Source organism: Chenopodium quinoa, unplaced genomic scaffold, assembly GCF_001683475.1.
Source record: "Chenopodium quinoa cultivar QQ74 unplaced genomic scaffold, ASM168347v1, whole genome shotgun sequence".
Classification (NCBI taxonomy): Eukaryota; Viridiplantae; Streptophyta; class Magnoliopsida; order Caryophyllales; family Amaranthaceae; genus Chenopodium; species Chenopodium quinoa.
The window spans coordinates 2,279,094-2,292,085 of NW_018744460.1; the positions used below are offsets into that span (position 1 = coordinate 2,279,094).

General features: G+C 32.4%; 1 protein-coding gene and 1 long non-coding RNA gene across 3 annotated transcripts; both read right to left on the reverse strand.

The window, feature by feature from the left end:
• Positions 1-1,651: 1,651 nt before the first annotated feature.
• LOC110697233 lies at positions 1,652-3,165 on the reverse strand. Its single transcript, XR_002506471.1, has 3 exons — positions 2,961-3,165; positions 2,481-2,821; positions 1,652-2,147 (listed from the first exon to the last, which is right to left on the reverse strand). It is a non-coding gene; the product is annotated as an uncharacterized LOC110697233 (long non-coding RNA).
• A 723-nt stretch (positions 3,166-3,888) lies between these two features.
• LOC110697234 lies at positions 3,889-9,910 on the reverse strand. 2 transcript variants are annotated; one of them, XM_021874593.1, is made up of 4 exons: positions 9,625-9,910; positions 9,015-9,094; positions 5,846-6,041; positions 3,889-4,650 (listed from the first exon to the last, which is right to left on the reverse strand). In XM_021874593.1, exon 4 carries the CDS (start codon positions 4,646-4,648, stop codon positions 4,199-4,201), a length of 450 nt encoding a protein of 149 aa, XP_021730285.1. In that variant the 5' UTR covers positions 4,649-4,650; positions 5,846-6,041; positions 9,015-9,094; positions 9,625-9,910; the 3' UTR covers positions 3,889-4,198. The 2 variants fall into 2 exon arrangements, with proteins under 2 accessions (XP_021730285.1, XP_021730284.1); XM_021874592.1 differs by lacking the exon at positions 5,846-6,041 and having other exon boundaries at positions 9,625-9,906.
• Between the last annotated feature and the right edge of the window lie 3,082 nt (positions 9,911-12,992).

Below are 12,992 nucleotides of genomic sequence, written 5' to 3' on the forward strand. Positions count from 1 at the left end.
CAAACGAATTTTGTGTTAGTAATTTTATGTTAGTTTTAGGTCATCGATGTCAGGTTAATTTTAAAATCTTATGTTTAAATTTATATTTGTAATTATTAGTTACATTGTATTTATTTAGGATATTGAATGATTATTGTTTATGTAATGGCATACGATTAGATGTTGTATACTTAATATATGGATGGCTTTGGTTATTTTTGGAGATGGTGAAATAATTCCAATGCATAGATTTGATTTTATATCGCAACAATTTTTCATTTATTAGTAAATATGTTGATTTATTTTATATGAATGTAAAGATTTAATTTATATCAATTTGAGTTTGGCTACCATTTCACGATTCAATTTATCCATTGATGTAGTAGGTTGGTTGTGGATAAGGTTGGTGATTTTATCGAAATAAAAGATATGGTAAAACAATGAATAATGATTTAGGATTTAAGTTATTAAAAATTTATGATTTCACATTAAAGACTTTATATAACAGAAAAAATATCATATTTACAATTTATTTATATTTAATAAATTTATTATAAATTACTGTAAAAAAATAAATATTAAACTTTTGTAATTTTATCTGAAATTATTAAATACAATAAATCAAATAATTAAAAATCTTAGATGAAAAAACCGTGCATCGTACGGGCTTTCATCTAGTTTATTGGAAAACGGGTTCAAGTTATGTTAAAAGTACTTAGTTACCCTTTATACTGGAAAAGTTATTATTTTTCTATTAATAAATTTTATCTTACAAAAAAACTTATAATGTATTAGATTAATCATATTAGTCTTTATAGTATGTAACCACGTATCTATAAGAAATTACACATTAAAATAAAATTCAAACCAACGATAAATTAAAAGTTACCCTTTAAGTGGTTAAAGTTACCATAAAAATAGTTAAAGTTACGCTCAAATTAATCATTTTACAATAAAATTCATGTACACCCGTTGTACACAAGACTTATTCTTGAAGATATGGAGAATAATATAGGAGGGGAGGAAATCCATGTTTATTGTTTTTAAGCCATGTGGCAACTCTCTCATTTAAATCCGATTTTCAATTCATGTGGTTCTTATAAGATTTGAACCTACAGCTTTTAGTTTAAATTATAAGTAGTACTGTCAAAAACCGAATCGAACTGGTGAAACCTAACTGGTTCAAACCGATCCGAATGAGAACCGAACCGATTAAAAACCGATTTTTTGAAACCGAAAACCGACCTGAACCGTATTTTAATAAACCCGAAACCGAATCGATTCGAGTAATGTTAAACCATTTAAGAACCGAACCAAATCTAAACCGAACCGAAAATGAATCGAACTGTTTCTAACCCGAAACCGTTTGAGCTGACATAAAAACTGTTTACACCGAACCGTTAACAAACTGCAACTCGTTTGCACCAAACCCTTTATAAACCAAACTAATTATAAACCGAACCGCTTATAAATCGAACTGTTTACAAACCACTTACTATAAAGAAAAGATTAAAACCAAGTTAAAAGGTATTTTAAATGAAATCTAAGTATGCACATATGTGTTTTATTTTTTCTTTTATTTAAAACATAATTATTATGCGCATATGTTTATTAATTAATTAGATCATGCATTCAATTAGCAAAGTGAAAGCAAGCATTAAACACACCTCAATGAGCACATCCAAATCATTTAGAATTAACCATACACATCTCTATACTAGCATTAATCAATCGCAAACAAACACTATTGATAGTTTAATTAGTCAAGTAGATAGAATTGGAAAATTGCCTAACAACCTAGATCACTCCCGCACACTAGGCCATTAAACTCATAATCTAAATTAGTAAATTACAATCTAGGAAAACAAGATTACAAAATAAAGATTAAAACTCATAATCTAAATTCGTCGCGCCTTCTCCTCTAAACGCCGCACCTGCGGCCTTGTCTGGAGAGGCCTCTATAGACCATCTCCAAGGCATCTCCAGAATTTTGGGAAGCCTCTCCCCTTGCTGCCGCGCCCTCTCTAGGCCTTCTCCCAACCTTCTCCAGCAACTTGGGCATTTTGAACAAAGCATCGGAGTCCTCGATCACCCTCTGCAACTTAACTTCAGATGTATCATTTATCAGTTTGAGGGCATTAAGCACCAAAGGAGCAATTCAAATTGTCCTACACCAAGCAAACAGAATAAGTTAATATTTTCCTACTTCCCAAAATTACCATAACTTAACTACCAAAGCAAAAAAAATTATACAATAGCCTCAAACCTTATGAAAAACTCCAAAGAAAAGAAGATTCCAACCTTCAAATTCTAACTTCTACATTATCATATATTTGACCAAGTTCATCAAAGCATTTAAATTAAAGAGAATAAACCCCAAATCACCATACTTTCCTAAACATCAAATATCAAAAACCAAAAGTTCAATACCAAAACCAACAATTCTCAAACAAATTGCAAAATCAAATTGTGAAAATAAAATAAAAAAGTGACAAACTAACCGGTGAAAAACTGAGGAAACATAAACGGCTTGCTTGGCACTCTCCAACCCAGCAACATCACTACACTTTACATTAGGCCTTTCTCTAATGATCACCGAATTAAGCCTGGACCACAACTTAGCCTGCTTGATCAGCATCCTCGCCATCCTTACTCCCTCCCAACCATCAACTTCGCCTTCGGCCGGGCAGCAACAACCACATCGACGCCATTAGAAGCAGGCCCAGCACCTCCTCCTTTGTCGAGAACCATTTGAATCTCCTCAGCTCAAAAGAGATATTCGGTGAATTTCTGAGTAATTGCTCTTTACCCAATATTTCTTTGCTTTTCATCACCCCTCCCGCTGCTCATCAAAAAACAACAATATAAATCAGAACTAAAAATAAAAATAAAGACGTGCAAATCCCGTCAAACAACAAATCAACAACAAAAAACTGAAATGAAAAAAAAAAAAAAAAAAAAAAAAACAAACAGAAAATTACCTTTGAGCTTTGACGGCTTGAAGAGGAGGAAGATTTGAAGATGGAGAACTGGAGATCAAAAAAATAAAGAAAGGTTATTTAAATTATAAAATGTGAATCGGTTAACATAAAAATGTCTAGCGTTGCGATTAATAAAAAATCGAAGACCATATAATAATATAATGACGTCATATCTTAGAGAGTTAGAAGTACTACGGATTTGTTATATGATTATATTTATATCAGTTTAGTTGTGTCTGTAAGCAATACACTTGTAATCGTGTAAACTTATAAATGATAGAATTGACTAGTAGATTAGTACATAAATACAAATTACTTAATTAGATATGACTACATGAGTGATTGACTAATATGATTATATGAGCAATTGTTCAATTTAGTATAGTTGCATAACAGATTAACAGTGTACTAGATTATCCTACTCGGTAATATACTAATAGCATTTCAGTATTTGATCTATTAGACTCAAGTTCTGGTTTGAATTTTAGTTTTTTTTTTTTTTTGAAAATGATTTAAAATAGTTAATTAATTAATGTTAATTACTAATTATCATCTCTTAAAACAAAATTAAAATTAAAAACTTATTTTTCGACCAATCACGTGGAGACACGTGTAAATTAAACTTAATAAAAAAAATTTACCTACTCAACCATTTATAGGTCACTTGGAACCATTTTGAGCAAATTGAGTATAAAGGTCGGATTATATAAAAATAACCCAAAGCTAGGATTATTTTGGACGGATGCCCCAAAAGTGGGATTATTCCGGGCAATTTTTCCTATTTTTTTTTTTTAGAAAATTATCTTGTTCGTACACTTCTTTTTCTGGTTTCTTGACTTCCCTCCTAGCCACGTCTCTGTTTGAGTTTTTAAGGTTCAGATTTTGTGTAAAATTTCCTCAACTACACAAGCAAGATCAGACCGGACCTAGCTTAAAAATTTCAAACCTTACACTATATTATTTTGATACCGACCTTGGTTTGAGAGATAATAAAAGTCCCTCCATTCCCACTAACTTGTCCAAAGCCAATTTCACATGATTTTATACAAACGAAATTGTACAGAGAAATATGGGTGGGCAAGTGTAGTTGTGTAGTTCTCATCTCAAGAGAAAAAATTTACTAATATAGAATTCAGCTGGGTAACAGTATGCACAATTCTACATTATGGCAGCTAATACAACTCAATACAAATTCACGATTCATATTCCATACATACATGGTTTAAAGTTCAACATAGTTAGCTTCTGCCACTTTGATCCTTCTCTATTTGATCTCTCTGTTTCTCAGCAAGCTTGTCGAGAGCAGCTTGAACAGCATCTCTTCCACCAATCAACAACCGAGTTATTACTTCAGGATCTTTCTCAAATCGAGCCTCTTCAAATTCTTTACGAGCATTTTCTCTAAGAATATCTCGCCACAACACCCCTCGAGAGTCAGGCCACATGAAGAACCGTGTGGCACGGAGTATATCTCTGTACAGACCCAATGCCTCACGTCGAGTGCTGGTGAGTCGTTGCCGATTTAAGAGCTCATTTTCATCATCGTCATATGATGGTTTCTCTTTCACCAAATGCCGGTCAATCAGCTCCTCTATAGTGTCTGGACCATTATGTAATCTCTGCCAAAAGGTTGCTCTTCGGGCAATGTGTGTCGTGACAATATGGTGCTTTTGCAAGTTAATGATCATACCTATACATCTAATAGTTAGTGAAAAGATTCTATTGTATGCAGTAAGGGGGTGTTTGGAATAGAAATTTTAGATGTAGGAAAATGATTCAATTAATTGTTTCCATTTCTAGTTGTTTGGTATGGGTTAAAAGTAACAAATACCATTTTCGAAGGGTAACAAAAACCTCTAATTGTTACCCTGACAAACTAGTGGAAATAAACAAATTACGTTTCCTTACTCAATCACAATTTATTCAAATTGTTTCCATTCCACTAGGATACCAAACATATGTAAAGGTAAAGTTTATCATTACCCTTTCCCCTACTCATTTGAATCCTTTCCCTTTAAGATAAGATGTTTATACCAAACACCCCCTAAGAATGATTTTATGTATGAATAACAAATTTACATGTTATGAACCCTGGCGAATAATGAAGGGATGCAAAGCAGATTCTCCAACTGCTATCAACCATGAGACCCAGGATCACGGAATTCAGATACATTAATAGTCATGCTCAAGCATTTTAGCAATTAAGGAAGCTGTATACTCCAGCATATGCAATGCAAAGCTGCCTGAATTAGGTCTGATCACCTTATTTAGTCGCCAAAGCCCATAACACACAGAAACAAAGCACTACCACTACACCACTACTTAGTAGTACTACAACACTAATTACCAGATCAAATGGAGGAAATATAGCAAAACCTTAGAAAAATGATTTTTACCCAGCCGAATACACCAGAAACAAACAGATACCCCAACATTCAAAAATTGATATTCAATTTCATAGTTCAATCCTAACATTAGTAGTTATCAAATTTGATTCAATTATCAAATCACGATCGAAAAATCACATAATTTTAGGGAGAAAAGGCACATTGGATTCAATTTTTATCAAATAACAATCAAAAGGGTCGTCCCTAAGCATAGTTTCGATTTATAGTTCAATCCTAACATTAAAGGGTTCGTTCTGCAAGACATTAGCAACAAAAATTGATTCAATTATAAGATCAGTAATTTTAGGGAGAAAATGCATATTTGATTCAATTATCAGATTAGGCTAATAATTTTCTTCTCTAGTTAGTAATTAGAACCAAGTTTAAATGTTCAAACCTTAAATTTACTATATTGACGATTAAATCAAATTAGATCAAAGATATAAACCCTAGGTTGTGAAATTGATATGATGATTACAAAAAGAAACAACAAATTACCTCAGAAGCTGCTTCAATGGGGAATACAAGTATTAGAAGGCGCTTCAATGGAGAACGTCAAGTGCGCTTCAATGGAGAACTGAGAGAGAGGTACGTTCATCCAGGTTTTTTTTTTTCTTATTGACAATTGACAATTAGAATAATGGTTGGAGCCTCATTAAAAGCCTTGACTCGCCCCAGTTAAAATGGGTCAGATCTGTCCAATGAATAAATGAGGTGGTTGCCTAATTATGTGTCTTTAACGTGACGAGCTGAGCCCTATGAAGTGAATTGTACTAGATGTAGTTATAACTAGGGATGCGCAAAATTATCCAAAATACCGAAAATCCGAGCCGTAACCAAACCGAAAATTAGGGTACTCGTTTCGATAATCATAACGGTTCGGGTACCCGATCCAATAATTTATTATCGGGTACGGTTATTGGGTATCATTTTAAAATTAACGGTTACCCGATCTGTTCCATAAGAAAATTTTTCTTTTTTTTTTTCCTACTTAAATCTATTTATCCAAAATTTAAACTCTTACTTTACTTCATAATCACTTCATAATTTAAATGATTAGTAATTATTAGTAATTTGGTCATGATCATGTGATATTATTGTTGATTAGTGTTGAATGATATCATAATAACTATTTTATAAAGTCTAAATTTTTATTATTGAATATCATATTGGGTACCTGATAACCAAACCGAAAATCCGAGTACCCGAACTTATTGGTTCGCCTAATGGATATCATTTTTAGTGTTATTAGTTATCAGGTACCCGAACCGATAATGTTAATGGTACGGGTACCTGTCCCATGCTCACCCCTAGTTATAACATTACAAATTTACAATAGTAATTTAATAAGTATGTACTTCCTCTGTTCTTTTTTACTTTTTTACTTGACCTATCACGTTTGTCAATACAAAACATTAACAATTAATAACTTTAATTTTCCATAAGTAAAAATTATAAAAGTTAAATATTATGATAGTACTTAATAAGACGAATTCAAATTTATCCCACATTAATATATTTTCCCTTACATATTATTCACAAAAGACGGTCAAGAGAGGAGGGCTGGTAAAAAGTGTAAAAGTCAAAACGGGTCAAGTAAAAAAGAACGGATGAAGTATAATACAGGTCTAATGGAGAATAAGTTAAATGAGACGATATATTTGGGTTTTCCTCGTGTTGAAATGATTTCTAGTTATTAATGATTTTGGTAAAAGGTTAAACGGTTCATGGGTTGTAAACGATTCGGGTATTATAGGTTATGGTTAGTTTAATATAAGGAATTGGGCCATATATGGTTCAACAAAATTCGGGTTAGTTCAGTTTCAGGTTGAATATAATCAGATAGGTCGATTTTCAATTCCTTATTAACGTACGGATTCTAACTTATTCAGTTCTCGCTGAGTCAAGTGAGTAGAATATTGACAATTGACAATATCAGTATACTACATAAAGATGAGAATGGGTTGGCCCGACGCAAGGCATGACACAATTTAGCATGAAAAAGTATAGTACGACATGGCACAACACATAAATGTGCGTGTTGGCCGTGAGTCGTCTTTATTTGGGAGAAGCACTATAACACAGTATGTATTAGCACAACAAAGCAAACTAAAATTAGTGAAATTGGCTTTGACATGCAAGCCCGACACAGTGACACGTGAGCTTGTGGCCGACCTTTTGAAAATTCACCATCAAAAGTGCCCTTACCATTATCCGTAAGCAGTGGCGGATCCAGGATTTGATTAATAGGTTATCCCATCATTGTCCATCGACCGCATAAAGAAGGGTTCGCTCAAAGGTTATTAAAACTAATAATATCATCAAAAGAATGCCCATTAAACTCAATTTCAGTCCACCCTTCATCCCCAAATCTCCAAATTAGCAATTCCCCACTAAATTTCAAACTCAGAACAACAAAATCACCATTTTCAATAGCTAATAAGAAGGTTAATTTGATTATACAAATCATAGATCTAACAACTACCTATAAATAATCAATAAAGGCATCATACATTTAAAATATAACAAATTTTGCTTGAATAATGGAATTTGGTACTTTAAACTCTAAAGTCCTTATCTTTATCCTACCCCTTAATTATCTTTAAACTCTAAAGTCCTTATCTTTATCATCATTATGGTTCCAGATTAAAATACTAAAAGGATAGGTTCCAGATTAAAATACAGAAAGGATACTAGTGGAACAATGCTTATGGAGGTCAGCACTAACCTGCTAGATACCGCGTAGGTTGGACAACTATTATCAATTAAATAGAAATAATACTATAAATCTATAATAGGGCTCAAATAGGCAAATATCCGGCCACAACTCACATTCACAAATCACAACATTCAAGCGCTAAATCGGCTAAATCAGAGCCCAGTAAATTTAAAACAGAAAACAATCAAATTATCACATTTATCAGCTCTCCTGAAACACCCACAATATAAAATCACGAAATTTCACCAAAAAAAAAAACAACTCATACAGTCATACCAATGGCGTCTCCGGGATTTCCAAATAGGGGGTTCGAAATTTCGAAAGTTCAGAATCATAATTTACAATTGAATGAATTGCATATTTGCATACAATTACGTACGAATTGCATATTTGCATACAATTATACGAATTGCATATTTGCATACATTTATGTAAAGACCAAAAGTAACTCAACGAATTTAACCAGTTTCAATGATAGGCTAAGTGGCTAACAACAACAATACGGCAAACCACTCGCCAATTAACAGCAACATGCAACAATACAGCAACAATAGGCTAACTGGAAACTGGAAAGAATGGATACGAGAAAGAAATAAACCAAAAAATATCAATAAGCAAACCACTCACCAATACGGCAATACTGCAATACAGAAGTTCACACAATCACTATAAAATTATTTTTTCAGATTTTTTTTAGATAATAAAAATCAATACATCATAATTTATCAAGATTCAAGAAGAAAAATATCTTTGCATACGGCAATAGAGGCATACAACAAACTAAGAAGAAGAATATCTTTGCAATTGCATACAATTTTTTTTCAGATTTTTTTTTAGATAATAAAAATCAATACATCATAATTTATTATCAAGAATTCATTCATTCAAGATCAAAACAAATAGTATGTAAAATAAATGAAATTAAGAAGTAAAAATTCAGTTATTCACCTACAGAGCCACGAAATATGGATGAGTGGATGACGGAGCAGTGGAGCACCGAGCACTGATTATCCCCTTCTAATCGACTTCTGCAATACATCGACGATAACACATGACAAGAAGTCAAGAACAATGTACAGATTACACTAATTACAGAACATGAGAACAATGTAGTACATTCTAAAACAACCTCCATTGAATCATTGATAAACACTCTAAAACAATAGACAATCAACACTTCAACCGACAATCAACATTCAACACTTCAACAGACAACAATTCAAGTATTCAACAAACAACAATTCAAGTACAGGCTATACAAATTACACTAATTCAAGTCAACAGACAACAATTCAACAAATGAACTACTTCTACAATCTACAAACCCTAAATCAGTAAATGTAAATCAGATACTTCCTTCCCCAAGACCCCAATTTCAACCATTTTTTCAATAGACAATAGTCACCCAAAAACCCAAAATTGATAGCTAAAGTTCATCACACGTTCACACATTCAAACACCACGTATTCACGTAATTATCTACAAAAATCATGAAACCAAAAACTTTATATATTATTAACCCAGAAGGCCAGATAGAACTAGATAGAAGACGACATACAATTAAAGCCTTAAAGGAAACCGGCAAAGTGGGCAACGCAAGGCCGCAAAGGCGCAAATCCGCAACAGCTCACGGTGACACGGTGGAGGGCCTGGACTCCGATCTGGGTTCTGGCGTGCGGAGCGCCGGGAACGGTGAGGCGGTCGCCGATCTACGTGCGGGCAGCGGGGCAGTGGCGTCTGGGTTGTGCGAGCCTTTTAGAGGAGTTAGGGTTTGTCGGTTTGAGAATTTGGAGGAAAGTGGTAAAACAGAGCCTTTTAGCTGTAGGATCTGTTTTAACAAAAAGGAAAAAAAAAAGTGTGAGTTATGGGTTTCGAACTCACGACCTCGTGTTTGGTGGGAGGTATAAAAATCGTTGGGCTGCAGCTTTAATTATTAACATGAATCATACAAATATTCTATTTAAACCTTTTCCTCTTTTTGTTTTTTTTTGAGCAAATATTGTTAATTCATATTACATCAGAACAAACCAAATAAGAATAAATAAAATCGATCAAGCCATGTCTAATATCAATGCACGTTTATTCATTTAAGGTGAATTTGTTTCGTTCCCACATAACCCAACTTGCATTACTTTACGGAGTCTTACATACTTTGTATTATTTTTTATTATTAAATTTTTCTATTAAACCCACTTGCACTAATTTTTGCTATCGTTTATCTCTCCCACTAATAATGAAATTATACATCATATGATACACCCCATTAACTATACTTTATATCGTAAGATTCCGTCACCATATGACTTTTCTAAAAATATGCGTCAATTTTACGATTTCGATTAATCCAACCAAACAACAAAGGGATTACAAGTATACAATAAACCTGTTACATAATTGCATATACTTCCTCTGTTTTTTTTACTTGACAAATTTCTTTTATCACGCTTGCTAATGCAAAACTTCAATGATTAATAACTTTAATTCTCCATAAGTAAAAATTATAAAGTAGTATTTATTGAGACGAATTCAAAAAGATCTCACTTGAATATGTTTTTTCCTACATATTATTTACAAAAGACGGTCAAAGAAAGAATGATGAATAGTGTAAAAGTCAAAGCGGGTCAAGTAAAAAATAACGGAGAAAGTACTACGTAAGTAGTTGCCTTGAAATGATACTTCATCAATTTTTGGTAATTCCACATGCACTACTTAAGAATAGCGATGGAATACTGTCTTTTTAGGGTAATCACGATACAATAGAAGTAGAGAGTGCAAGTATAATGAAAAGAATCACGTACATGTACACTAACATTACTTAAATTACATAAATACATAAAAATTAAAGCAAAAGAATCTCTCCCATTTAATTAGGTGTTTCTTTTAGCCGCTTGGCTTAAATTAATTAAATTGGAAAAAAGGATCAAAATATGCCTTAATCTTGTTTAATTAAGCAGGTTTTACTTTAATAAGTTTGAGTCATATAATAATAAACCAATGTGATACCCAATCATACACTAGTATATACTTTGGAATCTTTAATGTGACATTTCCTTTTCCTTTTCATTTTCAATTTAATTAATCCTTTTGTTTGTAATTATTCAGTGTAACTTACTCAAACCAAGCAAAGAAAGTGGCCCTGGCCCCGATTACTAAATGTATTTCAACTTCAACATCGTAAATTCTAGTTAGATTCTTAAGATAACGTCCTGTCTTTTTATTTTTGTTATTGTGAATTTGTCAACATATGAAAATTTAATACTCCGTATATATTAGGTAGTTTGTTTTTTTTTTTTTCCAAGGATCAAACCAATTTTAAAAAATCAAGCATGTTTTGAGTCGGGCTTATGACTAGAGTCACTAGACTGAAAACCTTGTTTCCAAATTAGTAAAATTTGGGTTTGAAAAGCGAGCTTTGTTCTAAACATGGCTAAATCTAATGTACAAAGCTTGAAACTATTTTTCTAAAATCAATTTAGGCTCAAATTTATTATCCAAATTAACAACATTTTATGGGTCGGCTATGTTGAATTGTTGATAACTTGACTCCTTACTCTCTTTTATTTGTATCAAAGGTGGAAACACTTATTAGGACACCTACTCTGATGTTGTAATCTGTAATTTGATTACTAGTCTTCATTTTAAATGGAGATGTGATAGAAGATTGTATGAACCACCTATATGGTTAGCCATTCAAATTCAGAATCAAGCTAGAGGCTATTTTTTATTCAGAAGAATTATAAGTGATACGAGTAAGAAACAATGGGTGTCTGTGGATTGTAGACATCTAAATCTGGTCTCTTGTTCCCCTGAAAAGAATCCATAATGACAATTAACAATAGCATAATCCACAAATAAAAAAATAGTTTAACGCTCAATTGACCTTTAAAATAGCTAAAACTGATCTTGAATTTGATTCGCGTGAGCTAATACTTTAGGGTAAGTGCATGTTATGGAAACGCATACATGTTCATGCTTGCCTATGTATAAAAGGTCTATTGACTTAATGATATGAAGATGTGATATGTCTTTTTTAGGTTGTTAAGGTTTGTGTTTTAACACAAGATTTACATCATACAGCTTAAATGATGGCAAGAGTATTAGAACTAGCTTACATGGCATCGTACGTAATAGCCTTGGAATGAACTTTAATTTACTTAGACATGTAACAAACCCAAATTCCGTTAATTAATATGAAAGATATGGAGAACATAAATTGGATATTATTACACACTTGTAAACTTTTAGGGTCATATATTTATGATGCGAATGACATTGATTCCATGCCAATTGGGTTATAAAGTAGGTTTTCATGATTAACACGATATAATATATTGTATACCTTATTTTGAGTTTTTTTTTTATTAAAATTTGTAAGCCAATTTAAGATTGCTTTGATGTGTTGAGGATACTTACACATTTATATATATTTACGCTCATTCACCACGTGAACAAAAAACTGTATATACCTTCCATGCATGGGAAATTAACCACAAATGCCATTTATGCGCAATGCAATCACACACATAAATCTTATTTGCATAAGTAAGACTTTTCGCATGACAACTCCCTATTTCAAAACCCTAGCTAGGTTAGTTGCATAGATTGTTTATTTCATTATCTCGACAATATATTTTCCTCGCTACTAAAATGTATCTCTCATATTCTTCTAAAAAATAAATATATATATTATTTGTACATATTATGTCGATCTTCTTTATTAATCCATAATAAAATCCTCGTCGTTGTTCCGTATCATATTCCCTCCGTCTCATTTAAATAACTTGTTTCATTGTGAGCATTGTGAACAAAAAACTCTCACAAAAATTGCTTCAACGGTGCAAGTTAAATGAGATTAGAAGAATGTCAATCTTTTCATTTTTCAATTACAAAATTAAAATCCATCAAATAACACTGTTTAGTTTTTAT